Source organism: Pongo pygmaeus, chromosome 13 (assembly GCF_028885625.2).
Source record: "Pongo pygmaeus isolate AG05252 chromosome 13, NHGRI_mPonPyg2-v2.0_pri, whole genome shotgun sequence".
Taxonomy (NCBI): domain Eukaryota; kingdom Metazoa; phylum Chordata; class Mammalia; order Primates; family Hominidae; genus Pongo; species Pongo pygmaeus.
The window spans coordinates 73,571,276-73,595,240 of NC_072386.2; the positions used below are offsets into that span (position 1 = coordinate 73,571,276).

General features: G+C 37.2%; 1 protein-coding gene across 12 annotated transcripts in view; it reads right to left on the reverse strand.

Moving 5' to 3' along the window:
- KIF27 (kinesin family member 27) overlaps positions 1-23,965 on the reverse strand; it is an 89,551-nt gene that overhangs the window by 56,443 nt on the left and 9,143 nt on the right. For 6 of the 12 annotated variants that reach the window (XM_054501653.2, XM_063649635.1, XM_054501654.2 and 3 more), the window contains 5 exons: positions 19,253-19,453; positions 13,936-14,894; positions 10,555-10,698; positions 2,243-2,449; positions 27-196 (listed from right to left, as the gene is read on the reverse strand). In XM_054501653.2, coding sequence (XP_054357628.1) covers positions 27-196; positions 2,243-2,449; positions 10,555-10,698; positions 13,936-14,894; positions 19,253-19,453 — 1,681 coding nt within the window. Of the gene's footprint in view, positions 1-26; positions 197-2,242; positions 2,450-3,921; positions 4,012-7,743; positions 7,822-10,554; positions 10,699-13,935; positions 14,895-19,252; positions 19,454-23,965 lie in introns of those variants that run through there. The other 6 variants (XM_054501651.2, XM_063649633.1, XM_054501650.2 and 3 more) reach the window with 3 other exon arrangements.

Below are 23,965 nucleotides of genomic sequence, written 5' to 3' on the forward strand. Positions count from 1 at the left end.
ATTAAATCAGTGTATATTTAACATACCTAATTCCAGATTTCTCTTGGCCTTCTGATTCTTCATCATCACTGTTATCAGAAAATTGGCAGTGGAGGACCTCATCTTGTTCTTCTATGTGACCCAACAGCATCTGACTTCGTGTTCGAAATCCAGCAAATATTCGATCCAGAGAGTACATAGGCGGACTTGTGTGGACCTTGCAAGTGATTCCCCCACCCAACAACAAAAAAAGTGATATTTTAAAAGTCTAATTTTATCCTATTACTCTAAGTGCTTTTAAAGGGGTTATTAGATTGGCACTCTTAAAATAGCCAATCACTGGAAAATGCTCCCCTCAAACAAAGGTCAAAATTAATTTAACAATACTGTTGTGCCTCACAGACAAATACTTCTTTCAGAATCTACACAGCTCCTTCTCTTCTGGACAACTCTTCTATCTTCACTTATGGAAAACAGTATTCAAAAATGAAACCAAAAGAACGCATGGAAAACATCCTAGCTCTTAAACACAGCACAGACACACCCCAACAAATGTGCCCTCTTCCCCATCTTCCCAGTTCAGAACACCTGGAGAACTGTGGTGCTGCCGCCAAAGGTCTGCATCCCCTCCAATCCAAATCCCACCACAGGAAGAAACCCAGAGCCGTCTCCACTCCCTCTGCCAGGGCAATATTCCTAATTTGAATACCACAATGTATATACTTATTCTTTATACATGGTAGTTAGGTATAGCTGAATTAAGGCTCTAGGCAAAATATTTAATATATGTCATAGGACAAATAAAATTGTATGGCTAGCCTGGGAATTTTCTATAGTACAACGTTCTTCTATTGGAAATGTACTTTAAATTCTCAAAACAAAAAATGACCTTGGAAAACAACAACAATAAATTAGAAATTGCCTTTATACCTTTGTTCTGGTTTCCATTACAAAATATTTCCTTTGCACCATCTCTGTAACCAAACCTCAAGATGACTTCTCACAAAAGGCAATAAAATCTTAGACAGTCCATTTATCAATATAAATTATTATAAGCTGTTAAAATTATAACATATAGTGGAATATGAGTATCACACGGTGTTTAGGATTTAATCACTTGACAATAGGCCCCCGTCATGTATTCTCTCCTAAAAAATCCTACCTGATTCTGAAAATCATCTTATATCTGATTTTTGTGCTTCTGCTGTCAGTCACCTAACTAGATCATCTGTCACATCAGCATCATGATAGATGGGCGTAAAGTTTTTTAGGTGGCCTCCCAATGGGGTATGAGGGAGGGGAATTCTTTAAGGAAGAACCAACTCAAGAAGTACTGATCTAACAAATACAACGTACTAGACATGGCTATTTTATCCCATAACTGGCAGGCATCTAGTTTTCTCTTGTGAGAGTTTGGGAATTATTTAAGGAGCAAATAATAAAACCTTTGTTCAGAGTCCAACTTCATTCTCTGGGATTGTAATTTCCCTTTAAAATTTCTTTTTACAAAGAAAACCAAATGTCCAGAGCTCTTATAGTATTCATACCACCCAAGGCTGCCTGATGCACAGTCCATGGCACTGCTCATGTATCACTTGCCTTTCATTTCTTATCTCTCTGATTGTAACAACCAGATGGATCTCACGTGAACAAATCATTTCCCTTCATAAAATGAAGAAACAGAAACCAAAATTCATGAACCTGCTAAACCAAAACTCATGAATCTGCTAATTAAGTCTTTTCCATAATAGAGATTCTTTGATAATTCTTAAAACTGTGTGTGTATATATTTACCAACCACACACAAACTAAAATTTATATTGATATTTATATTGTCTTGATTATGTCTACTTGGTAAGACTGAATAGCATATAAATATTATTTCAAAAATAATGACAGACAAAACAAGTTGAAATAAATATCCTCTAACATCTCAACTTTGTGTGGTTAAAGGAAGAAATAAATTCATGTAGATATTAAACTTGGTCATGTCTGAAAATATGGCAAAGGATACCTTTTTCACACTGATGAAGTATAGACATTATCTCCATCCAACTATTCCCTCCAAAGGTAACTGTGTATTCTCTTGTTTGTTAGTTTTTTATTAGAAAGAAGTATGCTTAAAAGAAAAGAAAAGGTATACACAAAATTCCATAAAATCAAACAAAAAAAATCTGCTGAGACTGTATAAATACACTATGATATTACACATGGCTAAAATTTTTTTAATCTCAAAATAAGGAAAAGATTGTTTGGACTTTACCTTCCTGGAATCTTGTCTTGATGGGATATAAATATAATGCCCCAAGTGAGTATCAAATGGTACAGTATATGGTCTCCTTTCAGGGATCCTGGCATCTGGCCCATCTCCACAATTTTCTTTAGCTGAAGAAGTCACTGACAGGTTAAGTTTTGTTAGTTCTTCACTCAGTTGATCCACAAGAAGTTGTTGTTCTATTATTTTTTCATTCTTTGTAGAAGAAAGATGAAAATTTTTAAAATAGAGCACTTCAGTACATTTAGATTATGATTAAAAATGAATTTTACATTGACCAAAATCATAACTACTTTAATAATACAGTCAATTCTCATTTATCCAGAGACTAGCCTTCTGGTGTTCACAAGTAACTAACATTGTTCTGAGTGGTAAAACCTTTTTAATAGTAAGGAGCAACAAACACAGCCAAAAAAGTCAAAAGTCAAATACTCAAAGATAACACGCCATCCACTGTGACTGGTTGCTTTGCCAACCTGAAGCACTTTGATTAGCTATCTTTATTAAAGTATGGACTTTCTGAGTGAAATCCAAGAAGTAAAAAGAAACAAGAAAGTTGAAAAAGTGGAGAAAGAATTGTAGGCAGCAGAGTTTGCAGCAAAGGAGGCAGAAGGAGGTAACAAGCGCAGGGAAGTGAAAGCCTTAGTGAAAAAGGAAGCCAAAAGCAGACAGATAGAAGATAGCCAACTGACAGTCCTGAGAGGAAGGAGAACTTGGAAATCAAAGGCAGAACAAATTGTGTATCAGGAATGTGTGCATGTGTTTGTGTGTATGTGGTTTAGTTTTTTTTGTGTATCCTCTAAAGAAAATTTTTGAAGTGTATCAAATCTAGAAAGCTCTAATGTCAGTCTCTGTTTTACAAGCACAAATTTATGTAAATAAGAAAGTCATTCATCTTAATACTTCACATGTACTACAATGTTGAAATAGGAAAAAAAAACCTTACATTTTCATTTTATAAATGCTGAGCAATAAAAATGCAACCTTACTTAAAAATCATGTATTCAGATAATTAAAATATACAACATCAAAGGATTCAATGGAGTTCTTACATTGCCTGGGAAAAGGATAAAAGTACCAATTAATATTAGGGTGCATGGTATACTCTCTAGGATAACCACTAAAAAAAGAGTAAAACTATAACTTCTAAGTTAGTGGTCAAAACAACAGAAAAAGAAAACATAACCAACGATCCAAAAGAGGGAAAAAGGAACACAGAGGAAGAAGGATAAATAAAAGGCACAATGGTGGATTTTTACCAAAACAGTAATTATGTTAAATTAAAAAATGAATAATGAAATTAAGAGATAAAGACTATCAGAAAGGATTTTAAAATTATCTAACCATATGCTGCTTACAAGAAACATATCTAAAATAGACACAGAAAGATTGAAAATAAGATATAAAAAGAGATACCATGTAAATATTAATCAAAAGAAAGCAGGTGTAGCTATAGTAATGTCAAGGTAGACTTTAAGGCAAAACTCATTAGATAAGAAGAGGTAAAAATGATTAAAAGAGCAATTCACCAGGATGGTATAACAATTCTACATTTGTATGCACTTAATAACACAGCTTCAATATTTGTAGTGCAAAAACTATCAGCACTTCATGGAGAAATAAGACAAATCCAAAATTATAGTAGGACTGGGCACAGTGGCTCACACCTGTAATGCCAGCACGCTGGGAGGCCAAGGCCAGCAGATCACTTGAGCCCAAGAGTTTGAGAGCAGCCTGGACGACATGGTGAAGAACCCCTTCTCTACAAAAAAACACAAGAATTAGCAGGGCATTGTGGTGTGCGCCTGTGGTCCCAGCTACTCAGGAGGCTGAAGTGGGAGGATTGCTTGAGCCCAGGAGGTCCAGGCTGCAGTGGACTCATGATCGTGCCACTGTGCCCCAGCCTGGGTGACAGAGTGGAGATCTGTCATAGTGGGAGATTTTAACATCACTTTATAAATTACTGATATAACAAAAAGACTTCAAAGGTGAGTAAAAAATGTAGATTTGAATAATAGGATTAACAGTGCCCAGTGATTGCAGAATGCATATTCTTCTCAACTACCTCTGTAACATTTACAAACATTTGTCTTATTCTGAGCCAAAAAGCAAGTTTCAATACATTCAAAGGACTGAAATCAGAGATAGTATGTTATCTGATCACAACGCAATAAAAATTGATAAAACAAAAATAAATCCCCCATGTCCTGTAAATAAAATAACTATGTTATTCACAAGTCAAAAAAAAAAAAGTCACAATGAAAATTAGGAAACATTTTGAGCTCAATGTGGAGTGCAAGTCAAGATAAGCTTAGAAATATGTAAGGTTAAATGTATATACCAAAGAAGAGAAGCTAAAAATCAATATATTATTCATCTAAAGATGTTAAAAAGATAGCAGGAGGTTACCCCAAAAGTAGAAGGAATTAAATAATAAAGGGCAGAAATTAGTGAAATAGTGAACAAACTAATGAAATAATGAACAAACATACACTAGTGAGGATTAACAAAGTCAAAAATTGTCTCTTTGAAGAGACTAATGAATTGGTAATTTTACCAGCTAGTGAAACTGCAAGAAAAAAAAATGAGAGAAGGCACAAATAATCAGGAATGAAAAAGGGGACATGTGACTACACAGCTAAAGATATTAATGAATAAAAGACTATCATAAACTTATGCCAATACATTCGAAAATTATATACAATGGTCAAATTCCTAGAAAAATAAACCTTATCAAAACTGGAGGAAAAGAAAATACTAATATGATTTAATTCATAAAACATACCCCCAAAGAAAATTTCCAGTCCCAAATGCTTAACAGTCTAATTCAACCAAACATTTAAGAAAGAAATAATACCAATTTTCACACACCTTTCCAGGTATAGGGGGAATTAAATAATCTATATTATGAGGCCAACATAACTTGTTACAATATCTGACAAGAATACTATGAGAAAGAAAAATATAGGACAAGCTTACTGACAAATATAAACATCACACTAGCAAACCAAATCTAGGTCAATTGTGCAGAAGAGTTAACATAGCAGACCTGACTGCTATCTTTTAGAAGACCTGCTATGAGGTTGTCAGATGTCTGAGAACTTGGATTTTGGGAGTGTTCTTAAACACTCTGATAATACTGACTCACTGTGCTCAACTATTTGCACAATCAATGTGGTTTATGCTGTACACCTGCTTTCCTTGTAGTCTGGGACTTTGGTTCATGCTAGGCAAAGGGTGCCTTCATGACCCACGCATCCTCAATATAACCCATAGGCACTGAGTCTACTTAGTTTCCCTGCCAGATAACATTTTATAGGTGTTGTCACAACTCATTGCTGGGGGATTAAGCACATCCTCTGTGACTCTGCTGAGAGACAAGTCTTGGAAGCTTGTGCCTGGTTTCCTCCAGACTTTGTTCCATGTGTCTTTTTCCTTTGATGATCTTGCTCTGCATCCTTTCACTGTAATAAATCCTAGCCAGGAGAATGAATATATATTGAGTTCTGCTAGTACGTCATCCAATCTGAGGGTGGTTTTGGGGAACCCCCAATTCAACAGTATATCACAACATCAACAACAAGAAGGGTTTATTCCAGGAATAAAAGATTGGTTAAAAATCAGATCAATCAGCCGGGCGCTGTGGCTCATGCCTGTAATCCCAGCACTTTGGGAGGCCGAGGTGGGCAGATCATAAGGTCAGGACATCGAGACCGAGACCATCCTGGCTAACACGGTGAAACCCCGTCTCCACTAAAAATGCAAAAAAAAAAAAATTAGCCAGGCATGGTGGCGGGCGCCTGTAGTCCCAGCTACTTGGGAGGCTGAGGCAGGAGAATGGCATGAACCCGGGAGGCAGAGCTTGCAGTGAGCCGAGATCGCACCACTGCACTCCAGCCTGGGTGACAGAGTGAGACTCTGTCTCAAAAAAAAAAAAAAAAAAAATGAGGTAAATCAGTGTAATTCACCATATTAGCAGAATAAGGAAGAAAAATCATATGATAAAGAAAAATCATTTGATAAAAATCAATATCCATTCATAATAAAAATTCTCAGTTATTTCCTTAGTTTGGGAAAGGGTAAATTAAAAATACCTATAGAAAATATAATACTTCAGAGTGAAATTTTGAAAGCTTTTCCTCTATGATTGGAAACAAGACAAGGATGCTTTCTATCACCACTTGTATTCAACACTGCATCAGAGATCCCAGCAAATACAAGAAGGTATTTTTATAATAACTTTATTGAGACAAAATTCACATACTATAGAATCCAACTATTTAAAGTATACAATATAGAAGATATAGAAGAAGAAAACGATACAGAAGATGAAAGAATTATAAAGGAAGAAATGAAACTGTTACTATTTGCAGATGACATAATTATAAATGAAAATCCAAAAGAATTTACAGATAAAATATTAGAATTAAAAAGCAAGTATAGACCGGGCACGGTGGCTAACGCCTGTAATCCCAGTACTTTGGGAGGCCAAGGCAGGTAGATCATTTGAGGTCAGGAGTGACTGACTGACATGTTGAAACCCTGTTTCTACTAAAAATACAAAAAAATTAGCCAGGCATGGTGGTGCATGCCTGTAGTCCCAGCTGCTAGGGAGGCCGAGGCAGGAGAAACGCTTGAACCCAGGAGGCAGAGGTTACAGTGAGCCGAGATCATGCCATTGCACTCCAGCCTGGATGACAGAGTGAGACTCTGTCTCAAAAAAAAAAAAAAAAAAACAAGTTTATAGCCAGGCATGGCAGCGGGTGCCTGTAAACCCAGCTACGCAGGAGACTGAGGCAGGAGAATCGCTTGAGCCCGGGAGGCAGAGGTTGCAGTGAGCAGAGATTGTGCCACTGCACTCTTATCTTGGGTGACACAGTGAGACTCCGTCTCAAAAACAACAACAAAAAAAATTACTTCCAAAAAGTTTGGATCTTTTCCATTTATCTCGGGAATTTTGAAGGCTCCCCACCTGATGGTAACTGTAGACACTCCTGATCAAAAACTGAGTTTAGTCAGGTTGCTGGATATATAATGTATTAATATCTAAAAATTAGTACAGTTCCACATACCAACAATTAGGGAATTTGAAAAATAAATTTTTTTAAAGATTCCATTTATAATAACAGAAAAAAATCAAGTACCTAAAAAGAAATCTACAAATTATTTGCAATATTTCTGCACAAAAAAATGTAGGCCATTACTGAGAAAAAACAAAGGAAATCTAAGTAAATAGAGAACTATACCATGCCTATGGATTAGGAGACTCAATCAAAATATGTTCATTAATTCTAAACAGATATATAAATGTAATTCAATGTTAATTAGTTAATTAATGTTAACCAACTTGACTGAATCTTTCTATAATGTATACATACATCAAAACATTACACTGTATCCCAGAAACATACAAAATTATTTGACCATGAAAAATAAATAAATGAAAATAGCATACTAAGTGAAAGAAGTCACACACAAAGGCCACTTACTGTATGATTCCAGTTGTATGAAATGTTTAGAATAGGCAAATCCATAGAAGTAGAAAGTAAAGTGGTTTTTGCCAGGGGCTGAGGAAAGGACGAAAATGAGGAGTGACTGCTAGTGGATACAATATTTTCATTTTGGGGTGATAAAAATATTCTAAAATTAGATGGTGTGATCGTTAGACAATTCTGTAAATACATAAAAATCACTGAATTGTATATTTGAAGGGCTGCATTCTATAGTATGTGAATTATATCTCAATAAAGTAATTATTTTAAAAATTTAAAAATTAAAATAAAATTTATATGGAACAACCAAGACATCTGGGGAGTGGGCGGGGGAAGGAGAACAGCAGAAGGCCTTGCTCTACAAAATATCTAGACTTATTATAAACCTACAATAAATAAGAAATGTGATCTTGGCTCAAGGAGATACAAATCAACCAACAGAATAGAAGGCCAAGAAACAGACAAGAGATTCATGCACAAATGGACCTTGATTTATGATAAAGATAGCACTCAAAACAGTTGTGAAAAGATGGTTTCCAATAAATGATGCTAGAACAATGAATATCTATATGTTTAAAAAATAAAATTTGATCTTTACTTTACTCCATACACAGAAATCAATTCCTCGAGGACTATACAGCTAAATGTGGAAGGCAAAACAATAAAGCTTCTGGAAGATAATATAGAAAGTATCCTCAGAGGAAACAATTGGGGAAAGGAAAAACTTATTAAATAGAGAACAAATACCATTAACCATAAAGGAAAAGATTGACGAATTTGATTACAATAAGAACTCTTCATGAAAGATACCACTGAGAGTAAAAAGCAAGCCACAGAAAAATTATTTGCAGTCATGTAAGTGACAAAGCGCTCACACCCAGAATATACAACAAACTTCTACAAATTAATCTAGAAGACAGGTAACTCAATAGAAAAACAAACAAGAGACTTGAATGAGTACTTCACAAAGGAGGATATCCAAATAGCCAAAAACATATGAAAAAAATGCTCAACCTCACTAGTCATCAGGGAAATGCAAACTAAAGCCACAATAAAATGATACTACATGCCTACCAGATTGGCTAAGATTTAAAAATTAATAACTAATGTTGAGAAGCATATGGAACAGTAAGAATGCTCATATATTGCTGGGTGGGAGTATAAAGTGGAAAACAATCTGGTATCACCTGCAAAAGTTGAAGATATGCCTACCCTATGGCCTAGCAATTCAACTCCTAGGCACAAATCTGAAAGAAATGTATGTGCATGTGCACCAAGAGACACTGAAAATTCACAAGAAAATTTCACAGAAAGCCACAAATGTCCATCAAATAGTAGAACAGAAAATAAATTGTGGTATAGTCATACAATAAAATCCTATGTAGCTATAAAACTAAACAAACCACAGTCACACATTACAGATAAAATATTAGAATTTACAGAAAAAATATTACGATTAAAAAGTGGATGAATCATAATATTCAACAAAAGCAGCCAGATACTGAATAAGCTATACTGAATAAATTAATAAAAATTCCAAAAACTAAACTGTAGTGTTGAAGGATACATATTTAGATAGTAAAACCATAAGAAAAGCAAAGAAATGATTACCATGTAAGTCAAGAGAGTGGCTCTCTGAGGAAGAGGGAGGAATAATAATTGTAAGGAGGCACTAAAAATTTTGAGGCGCTGGCAGTTAGCAATTTCTTGACCTGGTGGTGGTTACCCAGCTGTTCTCTTTGTGATAAATCACTGATTAATATGTATTGTTTTGTATATACTTTAGTTTTATATTTTTAAATTATTATATAATTAGGGCCAGGCATGGTGGCTCATACCTGTAATCAATCTCAGCACTTTGGGAAGCTGAGGTGGTAGGATCACTGAGCCCAGGAGTTCGAGACCAGCTTGAGCAACACAGTGAGACCCCGTCTCCACAAAAAAATCAGAAAATTAGCCGGGCATGGTGGCATGCACCTGTGGCCACAGCTACTCAGGAGGCTGAGGCAGGAGGATCACTTGAGCCTCGGAGGTCGAGGCTGCAGTGAGCTGTGATTGTGCCAGTGCACACCAGCCTGAGCAACAGAATGAGATCCTGTCTCAAAACAAACAAAACAACGACAACAAACAACAACAAAATACAATGAGAAGGGTTAAAAAAGAAAACAAAAATCAAACAGTGTGAAAATCAAAATCTGATGTGTGCTGGATCAGATTATTTCTCAGGGCATTAGTTATTCCCTGATAGGAAGCTAAAGGCTTTAAATGATATTAACTATTTGGGGTGATGGGAGAAGCCACAGCCAGGGAGTATAATATGTAGAGGCATACTATGTTATACTGTAGACATATCCATGTTAATATAATAGGAAAGCTAAGATAGAAAATTTGAAAGATGTAAGCAAAGTTAAAAAGCAAATCACTCATGAGGTGTAAGAGGATAATTTAATACATTTTAAAGTTTAAATTATGTATTTACCATCCAACTCCTAACAATATTGCATTTCCTAATACCTTGGCAAATAACAGGAAGGAAAAGTATGGAAAAATAACCATGATATGATTTATAAATTAATTTCCTGGGTATTATCTTTATATTTCTAAAACCAAAGTCAGGCTAACAATAAAAATGTTTCCATTTAAGCAGATTTAAAGGAAAAACTAATAATTCTTTCAGGTGCCTATGTTCAGAACTCTTCAAATGAACATCCTTTTTTAAGTTCCCATTTATCATTTAAAATGCTACTGTGTTTAGTTAGGTACTATTTCAAGAAAATCTACAGAGCTAGATGCATTAAGAAACTCTACCTGCAGTCTATTCACTTTTTGTGCTTCTTTCAAAGATACAGCATGCCCTTTGTTTTCCTGTACCATCATCTGCACTTGATTCTTCAGTTCCTTCACCTCCAGTTCCTTCTGATTAAATACTACTTCATCAGCAGCAAGCACACACTAGTGGGGAAAGAAGGCACAAGTGACATTCACCACAGAAAATAATCAAGAAACCGCATATGATAACACAAAAATGGTGATTTGATTAGAGCTTGATGATGTCTCATAAATTTTTTTTCATTTTCAACTTTTTCTGATTTCTTTCTAAGAAAGGCAGAGTTGAGAGAACCTACCATTGCTATAACACGGGAATTCATTACCATGAAGACAGATTTTCCTGATTTTTACTTCCTGTATACAAAAACTAGTTGTTTTGGTTCTAGAGTACCTTCACTAAGATTTTTACATTTTAAAACAGTTTGCTAGAACTGCTATGAGATTTTAATGTGGATCACTCAAAGGGCTCACATTTTCCAAACTGACATATAGGGTTATAAGAATACATTAGGGCATTTGAATGAAGCAGATTTGCTGATTTTGTACACTTTCATTATGAAGAGATATATTTTGAAGATGTCTAAAAATGATTAAACAGTTTTACTTTTTGGTTTCTAGTAAATTTGCCGATTTTTAAGTACATTTGGGATATATAAATAATAAAGTAGTTTTTAAATTAAATAAACAGAAAATTATTTGTCGAGAGCCTCATTCCGCATATTGGCTTGGCATTTTAAAAATCTCACTAAATAAGATGTTGGCGTGGATGCGGTGATCAGGGAACACTTCTACACTGCTGGTGGGAATGTAAACTAGTACAGCCACTATGAAAAACAGTGTGGAGATTCCTTGAAGGACTAAAAGTAGAACTACCATTTGATTCAGCAATCCCACTACTGGGTATCTACCCAGAAGAAAAGAAGTCATTATACAAAAAAGATACTTGCACACGCATGTTTATAGCAGCACAATTCGCAATTGCAAAATTGTGGAACCAAACCAAATGCCCACCAATCAATGAATGGATAAAGAAACTGTGATATATATATATACATATATCACAACTCCTATATAAACCAACTCCTATATGTGTCCCAACATTCAAGCTTCCAATTACCAGTACTTCCTGTTCCACCAGTTTCTTATACTAATGAGGAAGGGCCTGCTCTACCTAGACAGTTATTACCTTTCAGAAAAAAAAAAAGAACTAAAAAAAAGATTTAAAAAGTATTACCTTACCTGTTTTTATGCTATTATTTATTTATTCATTTATTTTTAGAGACAGGGTCTCACTCTGCCACCCAGGCTGGAGTGCAGTGGTGCAATCATAGCTCACTGCAGCCTTGAACTCCTGGGCTCAAGTAATCCTCCCACCTAAGCCTCCCGAGTAGGTGGGACCACAGGCGTATGCCACCATGCCTGGCTAGTTTTTTGATTTTTTGTAGAAATAGGGTCTCATTTTGTTTCCCAGACTGGTCTCAAACTCCTGGGCTCAAAACGATCCTCCAGCCTCAGCCTCCCAAAGTGCTATGATTACAGGCATGAGCCACCGTGCTGGCTGAGACTAGTACATTTTAATGTATAGATCTTAATGTAACAATATAGTTTCAAATCTCATATTTCAAGTAACTAGAAATTTCTGCTTGTTGAGTTTGGTGTAATAGGAAAGAAGAACATCCACAATCATCTGAAAAAATCAGTGAAATACTCCTCCCTTCAAACTATACAATTATGAGGCTGAATTTTCTTTACAAACTTCAACCAAAACATATTGTAACAAACTGAATACTGAAGCAGATATGAAAATCCAACTGTCTGTTATTAGGTCAGATGTTAAAGAGATTTGCAAAAATGTAAAGGAATTCTACTCTTACTAAAATTTTTTTGTGTGTTGGCCGGGTGCGGTGGCTCATGCCTGTATCCCAGCACTTTGGGAGGCCGAGGCGGGCAGATCATGAGGTCAAGAGATGGAGACCATCCTGGCCAACACGGTGAAACCCCGTCTCTACTAAAAATACAAAAATTAGCTGGGCATGGTGGCATGTGCCTATAGTCCCAGCTACTCGGGAGGCTGAGGCAGGAGAATTGCTTCAACCTGAGAGGCAGAGGTTGCAGTGAGCCGAGATCATGCCACCACACTCCAGCCTGGCGAGAAAGCAAGATTCCATCTCAAAAAAAAAAAAAAATTGTTAGAAAATATTTTTCATTAAAAATGCCCTTTATATTAACATGTAATTGAGTTACTGTTAGTTTTGCATGAAAAAATAGCTTAAATTTTTTCAGTTTTAATTCTAACACAGTAAATATCAATAGATATAACCCACATAAACAAAAGCTCTTTGAGGGATCTCACTTTAAAAGTGTAAAGAAGTTGTCCTGTGATCAAAAAGTTTGAGAACTTGAGCACTGCTGTAACAGAGGATAATACAAATGCCTTCTTTATAATATTACACGTAAAAAGGCTTTGAGGAAATATTTCTAGCTAGATAGAGAAATAAGCTTAGAGCTTAAAAAAAGGAAATATACTTAAACTATATTTCCTTTTTAACTAAAAAGCTATCTTTTTAAGTTTTCCTATTTTGAAAAATGGACAGAACCATGGAAGCTGGGAACCATGTTATCTCAGGAACAAGTGAAGGACCATTTATTTGCTCACTAGCTTGCAAACTCCACCCAAGCAAGCAGTAAGTAGGTGTGTCCTGTCCTCCACTATTCCCACGACATAAAATCTTTACACAATAAATAGTTTCTGAATGAAAAGCGGGGAAATGTAAATCTGAACTCAATACATGTACATATAACATGTATACATGTACATACCTACATTCCTTAAACATTAATAAATATGCTAATTTGTTGGTTTTTTTTAAAACCTATACTCCAAACACAAGAGATGAAGTATTTTTTTCTTTCAAGAACTACTGACCCACAGAGGGAGAAAAACTCAGTAAAAGATAACTTAGTTTTATTTCTGAAACAAGTTTATTTTCAGTCTCTAAATTGACGACCAGGTCCACAAAGTTCTATTTAATAAATATAACAAATTAAAATACACTTTAACCAAAGGAGAAAGGAGGAGGAGCCAAGAAGGGTATGAATTGTGAGGAGGAAGCAATAGGAAAGGGGAGGGTAGAAAGAACAAAGTAAGAGAGGCAAGTGGGATTCTATATATAAATCATTTTTTAAAAAACCTAAAATTCCAAAATGACTCTTAGAATTTACTTGCCCAAATTTAGTCCTTAAAAGAGTTATCCATAACAATGTCTAAATATGTTAACACATGTACCCCCAAAATATGTACATCTATTATGTATCAATAAAATAAATAAATAAATAAATAAATAAGTGATGTCTAAGTACCTGGCATTTCTTAAGCTCTCTCTTCAGCTGGAGAACTGTAACATGCTGTGGTCCTTCTTCCAGACTTGCAGTGCCTCCGATTCCTCGAAACGAGGTGAGGACAGCCTTCCTGACTTCTTGGATCATGTTAAACCACTCCTGCAGTTTGTGTTGCTGCTTTTCGTTTAGTCTGACAGTATCTTTTAGGTCAACCAGGAAGGTAAAGGCTTCTTCTACACAACATTGGTAACCCAGACATTCTCCTTGAAGCTGAGCTACTTGCTCCTCAAGAGAATGAATCCTATTTGTATCAGGACTCCCTTCTCGATGGATCTGGGTAGTTTGGCTGACACCAGCCTGCTGGCTTTGCAAAGCTTCTCGAAGCAATTTAATCTCAAATTCCATTTCATCTATACGGTCTGACTCGGGGCTGAAGTTTACAGTGGGTTTGTTTCTAATGTTCCGTGCTCTGTTGGCATATTTGAGAGAATTTAAGGACTCATCAAAATTCGAGGAGGAGGGGCTGACACATGTGATCATGACAGTCTTAGCACTGCCTCCCAGAGAATCTTTCAGAAGCCGGGTAATTTTAGCATCCCTATATGGAATATATGAACTCTTCCTGCGTGGGTCCCCAAGAGCGCTTATTACATTTCCTAAAGCCAGCAATCCACTATTGATTTGAATGGATTCTTTGAACCGTTCACCAGTATTCCCCGTTTTGGTTACTCTTTCTGATCCTGCCAAATCCACAAAGTGGAACTTTGAGACAATATGCCGAGGGGAATACCATGATCCATCTTCAGCTGCCTCCATATTTTTATGAACTTGACAAATGCTGATTGTAAAAACTGCATGTGATCTGCTGGAGTGCTCATTCATTTGAGTGGTACCTGTATGTCTGGCTGCATTCCCCATCTCCAAAAGACTCATCACTTCATCTGCACTCTCCACATGGCATTCCTTGGCCCCAACAATCACTTAAAATAGTAATAACATGTTTTTAAGCCAAGTTTTCATCAAAACCTAGTATAGTTAACAGTTACCATTTGCTAAACAGCCTGGCCAAGACAGTCCCTTTTTTAAAAAGTCAACAGCCTTTTAGATAATAACATCAGCAACATCATCAAATAATTTTAGATAATCTCCCAAAGAAACTATTTTGACAGCACTTATTTTGATGTTCATATTCTAAAAGCTATAATTTTTTGAAAAAACAATCTAGTTTATCTTGAGTCATGAGTCACACTGAATTCCTTAAAATGACTGACAAAAGAAAAACCCTTCATTCCAGTCTTTTGATTTGTAAAGCCTAATAGATTAATCCTTTTTTTTTTTTCTTGAGATGGAGTCTCGGCCTGTCACCCAGGCTAGAGTGCAGTGTCACAATCTTGGCTCACGGCAACCTCCACCTCGGGTTCAAGTGATTCTCCTGCCTTAACCTCCTGAGTAGTTGGGATTACAGGCATGCGCTACCACACCTGGCTAATTTTTTTGTATTTTTAGTAGAGATGGGGTTTCACCATGTTGGCCAGGCTGGTCTTGAACTCCTGACCTCAGGTGATCCACCTGCCTCAGCCTCCCAAAGTGCTGGGATAACAGGTGTGAGCCACTGCACCTGGCTTAGATTAATCTCTTATAAATTAATCAAATATATAATTCAAAAGAGTTAATCAGTAGATTAGAAGAATTAATTAGTATCAATTAAAAGGCATTCGTTTTTTTTTCAGTTTTGTTAATAATCAAGCCATCCTTAGCTTTTAAATTTTTTGGTATCGTGAGGTCATAATCAATGATGAGTAAAAAATTCAATACAAATAAAGTTGGTTATTCATTTTAAAAACAGGTATGGTTTACATAACATCAGAGTGCAAGGCAAACAGATGAGATGGCAATTAAAAGAAAACACTTTGAACACCATAATGTACCACACTCAAAAAAGAAAAAAAGTTTTTATTTCAATCGCAGAATGAACTAAAAATAACCTACATTTACTACCTGCATTATTTGTGTATATCCAAAAATATTTCTCTTTTTTTTTTTTTGAGATGGAGTCTCACTCTGTCCCCAGGCTGGAGTGCAGTGGTGCGATCTCGGCTCACTGCAAGCTCTGCCTCCTAGGTTCATGCCATTCTCCTGCCTCAGCCTCCTGAGTAGCTGGGACTACAGGCGCCCACCACCACGCCCAGCTAATTTTTTGTATTTTTAGTAGAGACAGGGTTTCACTGTGTTAGCTAGGATTGTCTCGATCTCCTGACCTCATGATCCACCCGCCTCGGCCTCCCAAAGTGCTGGGATTACAGGCGTGAGCCACCGCACCCGGCCTATATCCAAAAATATTTCAAAGAGAAGTAGGTGGACTTAGGAACTGAATCAGAGAAGGAAAGCTCCTGATTTCATGCTCAAATTATATTGCCATAATTCCTCTTTACTCAGATACTGTCACATCACTATTTCTTTAAAAAATAATCATTTCAGTTTCATTATTTCCATCATGACACTTTTTAAACAACCCAGTTCATTTAAAGTCCTGTAAGTCATAGTAAAACTTTCATTAAATTTTTCTAATGTTAGGCTGTAAGTTAGCACTATGGTTCTCGAATCCAGATGCAAATCATCTGGTAGCTTTATAAAAAGAAAGTGCCAATGCCCAGGTACCATCTCAGACCAATTAAATCAGAATCCCTGTGAAGTAGGACCCAGAAATCAGTATTTTTAAAAAGCTTCCCACGTGTACTAATTGTGTGGCAGCCAGCATGGACATCACTGCTTCACACAGAGATTCTAAAGAAATATGTCAAACAAATACACTTTACTTGTGAGTGGGACATTAAGTAATACATACTGTAATTTAAGATCATTTGTAACATCCTTCCAAAATTTTTTCAGCATTGATATCAGATATGAAGTATTTTGATCAAGTTTATCAAGAGTGATAGTGAAGTGTATATACTTCTATCCTGCTTGATATTTTACAAAGAAGCATGTATTATTTTTGTAATTCTTTGATAAAAGATGAAAACATTCAATAATTGTATTCCATAAGATAAAGGAGCTCAAAACATCAGTCTGAATTCTATCCAGAAGAGATAAACTGTACTGAATTATCTAATAAGACCATAAGCTACCATATATAGTTTCTTCTTAAAAAACAAAAACAAAAACAATTTCTTCAACCATGCAGGAAATGCCAGGACAGGGCTATAAAGATGCAAGATTTGCTGCCTCCTGTAGGCTGCTATTTGAATGACTAAAGCCATCTTACTTTCCTAACTTTCCTAACTGCTAGGAAATTCCCTCCTCTGGCAGGTTCTCCAGGAAGGTTCTACTAAACATGGTTTTTAGGGGAAGAAGACATCCAAGAATAGGCCAGGCATGGTGGCTCACCCCTGTAATTCTAGCACTTTGGGAGGCCAAAGCAGGCAGATCTCTTGAGCCCAAGAGTTCAAGACCAGCCTGGGCAACATGGTGAAACCCCGTCTCTACAAAAAAATACAAAAATTAGCCAGGCGTGGTGGCGGGCGCCTGTTAGTCCCAGCTACTCAGGAGGCTGAGGTAGGAGGATCACTTGAGCCCATGAGGTTGAGGCTGCAGTGAGTTGTGATTACGCCACTGCACTCCAGCCTGGCTGACAGAGGTTAAGACCGTGTCTCCAAAAAAAAAAAAAAAAAAGAATAGTCACTGCAATATTATTAATAATAGTTCAAACCTAGAAACAGCCTAAATGTCCAACAATGGAATATTAAATAACTATAAATACATTCATAAGACAAATTACCATATAAACATGAAGAGTCATAAGTATGAAAAATATTTAATCATGTGTGAAAATATTCAAAATATAAATACTAAGTGAAATGTAAAATGCAAAACTGTGTGTAGGGTTGCAAGTATGTATTTTTAAAAATTTATATGGGCCAGGCACGGTGGCTCACACCTGTAATCCCAGCACTTTGGGAGGCCGAGGTGGGAGGATCACAAGGTCAGGAGATCGAGACCATCCTGGCTAACACGGTGAAACCCTGTCTCTACTAAAAATACAAAAAATTAGCTGGGCACGGGGGCGGGCGCCTGTAGTCCCAGCTACTTGGGAGGCTGAGGCAGGAGAATGGTGTGAACCTGGGAGGTGGAGCTTGCAGTGAGCCCAGATCGTGCCACTGCACTCCACCCTGGGTGACAGAGTGAGACTCCGTCTCAAATAAATAAATAAATAAATAAATAAATAAATAATATGTACATAGAAAAATAATTCTGGAAGGGAACCCACCAAAAAGAGAAGTTGGTATTTCTAGGCTCTAGGATTAAAGATAATCTTTTAACTTTCTTCCTTACACTTTCCTGTTTTCAAAATACTCTATGATGAACATGTTAGCTTTTAAACTAGAAAAGCATAAATCGTTATTCTTTAAAATATTTGCAGTTTGAGCCTCCCATTCTAACCTTCTCCCATTTCCAACAAATGAGTATTGGTTAATGAAATTAGCAGGCTACTAATGCAGAAAGTCAGACCTTGAGGAACACAACAAAAAAAACAGGTAAATGTCAATATCAAAAAACAAAAATATAAACTCTCAACTTTAAAAAAAGAGGAAGAAGTATGTGTACTGGGACAAAAATCAAAGAAAAGAAAGACAAGTTCTGGGTCAACTTTGATAAACACTTAAAGCAAAAGCCACCTCCAATCTCATGGTAGAGCTGAGAAGAAAAAAGATACAAAAACAAATTTAGCCTATATCACAGTCTCACCTGAAGTCAATCTAGAGGAGAACAGTGATAGGAAATCACTATCTTGCATTACAAATTAGTAACTTCACCTTATCAACCAGTCTGAACTACTTTTTCATCGAGTGATTTAAGAGAGATTAATAGGCTGGGAGCAGTGGCTCATGCCTGTAATCCCATCACTTTGGGAGGCTGAGGCAGGCGGATCATGAGGTCAGGAGTTTGAGACCAGCCTGACCAACATGGTGAAATCCCGTCTCTACTAAAAATACAAAAATTAGCCAGGCATGGTGGTACACACCTGTAATACCAGCTACTTGGGAGGCTAAGGCAGGAGAATCACTTGAACCCAGGAGGCAGAGGTTGCAGTGAGCCAAGATCGTACCACTACACTCTAGCCTGGGTGATGGAGAGAGACTCCATCTCAAAAAAAAAAAAAAAAAAAAAAAGAGAGAGGGATTAATAATAAAGCTGTTCAATTTAAAAGTAAAAATAAATTCATTTTGCTTCTACATCTGTTTTTAAAGATTCCTTGGAATATATCCAGAAACTTAATTAAAGCATTAAAGCATGTCTGTTTGCTAATGAAGGCAACTGATTAAGCGGGCTACTTTACCTGTGTTTCCTTTTTCATCTTCTCGGATGTGAAGATCCTTCATGGATGTCTCCAATTCTAGAAGATCTCTTAGGTCTTCCTTGTACACTTCTATGTAAGATACTTTCACATTAAAGTCAATGCTAGGATGTTCAGAGATGCTTTGAAATATTTCTTGAATAGCTCGAGGAATGATACCCTTTTGGCCCTCCACAACTGAAGCTGAAAATTTAGAAAAAGAAAGCACATCTGGAACTTAAAACAAAAGAAAAGCTACAACCTCAAATTTATAGTTAATTTATTTTATTACATTTCTATATATTATAACTTTTTTTGGCGGGGGGACGGAGTCTTGCTCTGTTGCCCAGGCTGGAGTGCAGTGGTGCAATCTCAGCTCACTGCAATTTCCGACTATCAAATTCAAGCAATTCTCCTGCCTCAGCCTCCTGAGTAGCTGGGATTACAGATGCCCACCACCAGGCTATTATAACTCTTTCAAACCACAACTATAAAATTAACAAGTAAAAGTTTTCACATGTATCCCCTTACCAAGAATTCATTCATGCATTCATTGAACAAATATCTATTTAGTATCTACTATGTGCCAGGCACTATTCTAGGACTCTGCAATCCACCAGTAAACAAAACAAGGAGAAAAGAAATCCCTTCCCTGGTGAGATTCTGCTAAAGACAGACAATAGCAAAAAAGAATAACTGATAAGTGAATTATATGGCATATTAAAAAGTGTTAATTGTACCTGGAGGAAAAAAAATACGGCACGGTAAGGGGACTAGAAGTGTAACTACCAGCTGAGAGATGTTTGTAGCTTTAAATAGGAAGGTCATGGTGGGCATGATTCAGAAGGTGACATCTGAGAAAAGACTTGAAAGAGGCCGAGCACAGTGGCTCACACCTGTAATCCCAGACTTTGGGAGGCTGAGGCAGGCAGATCACTTGAGCCCAGGAGTTCAAGACCAGCTTGGGAAACATGGTGAAACCCTGTCCCTACTAAAAATACAAAAATTAGCTAGCTAGGTGTGGCGGCTCATGCCTGTAATCCCAAATATTTGGGTGGCTAAGGCACGAGAATCACTTGAAGCTGGGAGGTGGAAGTTGCAGTGAGCTGAGATAGTGCCACTGCACTCCAGCCTAAGCGACAGAGGGAAACTGTCTCAAAAAAAAAAAAAAAAAAAAAAAGATTTAATAAGAAAATATATTTGAAAAGTCCCAGGAATGAAACAGACATTAAGTGGCACAGGTGAATTTCAAAGCAGGTAGATATGGTAGAAATGTACATTTTAATATAAATGGTAAAACTATACGGGGTGGCATTTTATTCCATAAATAGGCCATACTGTGGTGGCTCACACCTGTAATCCCAGCACTTGGGGAGGCCGAGGTGGGTGGATCGCTTGAGCTAAGAAGTTTGAGACAAGCCTGGGCAACATGGCAAGACCCCTTGTCTACAAAAAATACAAAAAATTGGCTGGGCATCGTGTTGCATGCCTATGGTCTCAGCTGCTTGGGAGGCTGAGAAGGGAGGATTACTTGAGCCTGGGAGACAGAGGTTGCAGTAAGCCAGGAGACAGAGCCTAGGTGACAGAGCAAGACCCTTTCTCTAAATACATACATACATACATACATACATACATAATCTTTCCCAATTCACTGTTCATTAAATACTAGATCCAGAGAGGTGGTCCTTGGCTCATAAAACCTCATTCTACACAAACGGCTTCCCCTGCCCAAAGCCACTCCACCTCTCGGATATTCACTACTACTAGTGGGAGCCACGTTATAAAAATGTTGGTGCTTTTAGATGACATATAATTTCTAAAGCAGAAAAGAGCTGTAAAAAGCAGGAAACTGACCCTAGGTAAGACCAATCTATTTCACACACAGTCCTTTGCACTAAAATATCTTTCTCTTTAGATCATTTATTATGGTCTGGGTGGAATCCCAATCACTGGAGCACAATTCATTTATGTTGGCAAGAATGTTTTTTAAAAAAAATTCTTGTATCATATTTCTTCACGTCACCAAGTGTATCTGTTCTGAGATTTCTGGATGGGGTGAAAAGGTGCAAGGAGCTTGAGAGTAGAAAGGGATAATAAGAAAAGACAGGGACGTAAGCCAGAGTTGATGGCGACAGAGAATGTTTGCAGAAGACAGGTGCAGAAAGGCCAGTTATGCCCAGGCCTAGACCCTCAGTTCAAGAATGAGGAAGGAAACATCTCTACACCTCTTCTCCTCCAGCACTATCTAAGCCCACAGCTTCTACAAACCAGAACACAGACCAGTACCATAATATCATGAGTAAACACTTATTTCTGCTCCCACTTGTTTCAAAAAGGAGTTAGAGCAGCTTTACAAATAGGCGTAGGAGGGACTCAAACAGATACACTTCTACATCGGTGTTCACAGCAACATTATTTACAGGAGCTACAAGGGGGAAGCAAACCAAATGTCCATCAAAAGAAGAATGGATCAATAAAACACAGTATATACATACAATGGAATGTTCTTGGAAAAAGGAATGAAGTTCTGATAGGTGACATAACATGCTAAGAGAGAGAAGCTAGACACAGAAGGAAAAATACTGTATGATTCCACTTCTTTTTTTCTTTTCTTTTTCTTTTTTGAGACAGGGTTTCACTGTGTCACCCAGGCTGGAGTACAGTGGCACAATCATGGCTCACTGCAGCCTCCCGGGCTCAGGCGATCCTCCCACCTCAGCCTCTGAAGTAGCTGGGACTACAGGCATGTGCCACCACATCAAGCTACTTTTTCTGTTGTTTTTTGTAGAGACAAGCTCTCACTATGTTGCTCAGGAGTGCAGTGGTGCGATCTTGGCTCACTGCAACCTTCACCTCCTGGGTTCAAGCGATTCTCCTGCCTCAGTCTCCTGAGTAGCTGGGACTACAGGCGCCCACCACCACACACGGCTAATTTTTGTATTTTTAGTAGAGATGGGGTTTCACCATGTTGGCTAGGATGATCTCGATTTTCTGACCTCATGATCCACCCACCTCGACCTCCCAAAGTGCTGAGCTTACAGGCGTGAGCCACCGCGCCCGGCCCACTTTTATGTGTTTGGTTTTGTTTTGTTCTCTGAGACAGAGTCTTGCTCTGTTGCCCACACTGGAGTGCAGTGGCACGATCTCAGCTCACGGCAACCTCTGCCTCCCAGGTTTAAGTGATTCTCCCGCCTCAGCCTTCAGTAGCTGGGATTACATGCGCGCACCACCAAGCCTGACTGATTGTTTTGTATTTATACTAGAGATGGGGTTTCACCATGTTGCCCAGGCTGATCTCAAACTCCTGAGCTCAGGTGATCCTCCCAAAGTACTGGGATTACAGAAGTGAGCCACCACGCCCGGCCTCCACTTATATGAAATATCTAGAATAGGCAAACTAAAAGAGACAGAAAGTAAATCAGGGATTATCAGAGAATGTGGGGAGAGCTACTGCTTAATGGGTACATAGCTTCTGTTTCGGTGATGAAAACTTGGAAATACTGGTTATTATTGCATTAACAATTAGTATATTTGATGCTGCAGAACTCTACACTTGAAAGTAGTTAAAATGGTAACTTTGGTGATCTTTATATTTATATGTACTTTATTACAATTGTAAAAATAGTAAAAAAAAAAGTGTATGAGATAAAATTTAAAATAAGCGGACGGAAAAACTGAGACTTTAAAAGTTTCTGTAGGCTAATTTAGAAAACTGCCCATCATTTTTAGCATTGTTCCATGGAAAATGTATTCCAAGCAACAAAGAGTTGACTTACAAATGAAACTTAAAAACAACTTGCTTCCAAGTTGAAGATTACCAAAGTTTAGGTTTTTGGTAACAATCATTCTGAAAATCTGAGTTTCCATTAACTTCGATAGCTGCCTTTCCGCTAATTTAAGAGGCAAGACTGCCATCATGTGGCAAGTAAAGTAAGTTGCGGGTTTTCTTCTAACAGTACAAAGGAAGATTCCCTTTTAAGAGCTTATAGGAACTAGCCTGTAGGAAATATCTAAACCTTTCAACCTGTAGTATAGATAAGCAATCTTGATTATCCAGAATAAATAATTGACCAGAAATAGTTCAGTTATTCCCCACATCTATAGATAACAAAGCACAATTTAGAAGACGTATCAAAAAGCTTAATTTCAAATATTTATGATAAAGCTCCAATATGTATTTTGATAACTTAAATATAAAATTTGCAATGTTAGTCTTATATTCCTGAAATAAACCATTTCCAAAAGAAAACCTGCAAAGTTTTATACCTCAACAACTCTCATTTAGCTATTATATGGTATTTAAAGAGTACACAAAAGTTTTTGGAAACTTTGTAAAGGTAATTCCAACGTTCTGAAAAGCAGGAAAATGAATATTAGCTAAATAAGCATCATATTTAAAAATAAAGCCAGGCGTGGTGGTTCACGCCTGTAATCCCAGCACTTTGGGAGACTGAGGCAGGGCGGATCACTTGATCTCAGGTGTTCAAGACCAGCCTAGACAACATGGCAAAACCCTGTCTCTGCAAAAAATTAAAAAAAAAAAAATTAGTCGGGAGTGGTGATATGCCCCTGTAGTCCCAGATACTTAGGAGGCCAAGGTGGAAGAATCTCTTAAGCCCAGAAGGTTGAGGCTGCAGTGAGCTGTGACTGTGCCACTGCACTCCAGCCAGGGTGACAGAGCAAGGCCCTATCTCAAAGCAAAATCAAAAACAAAAA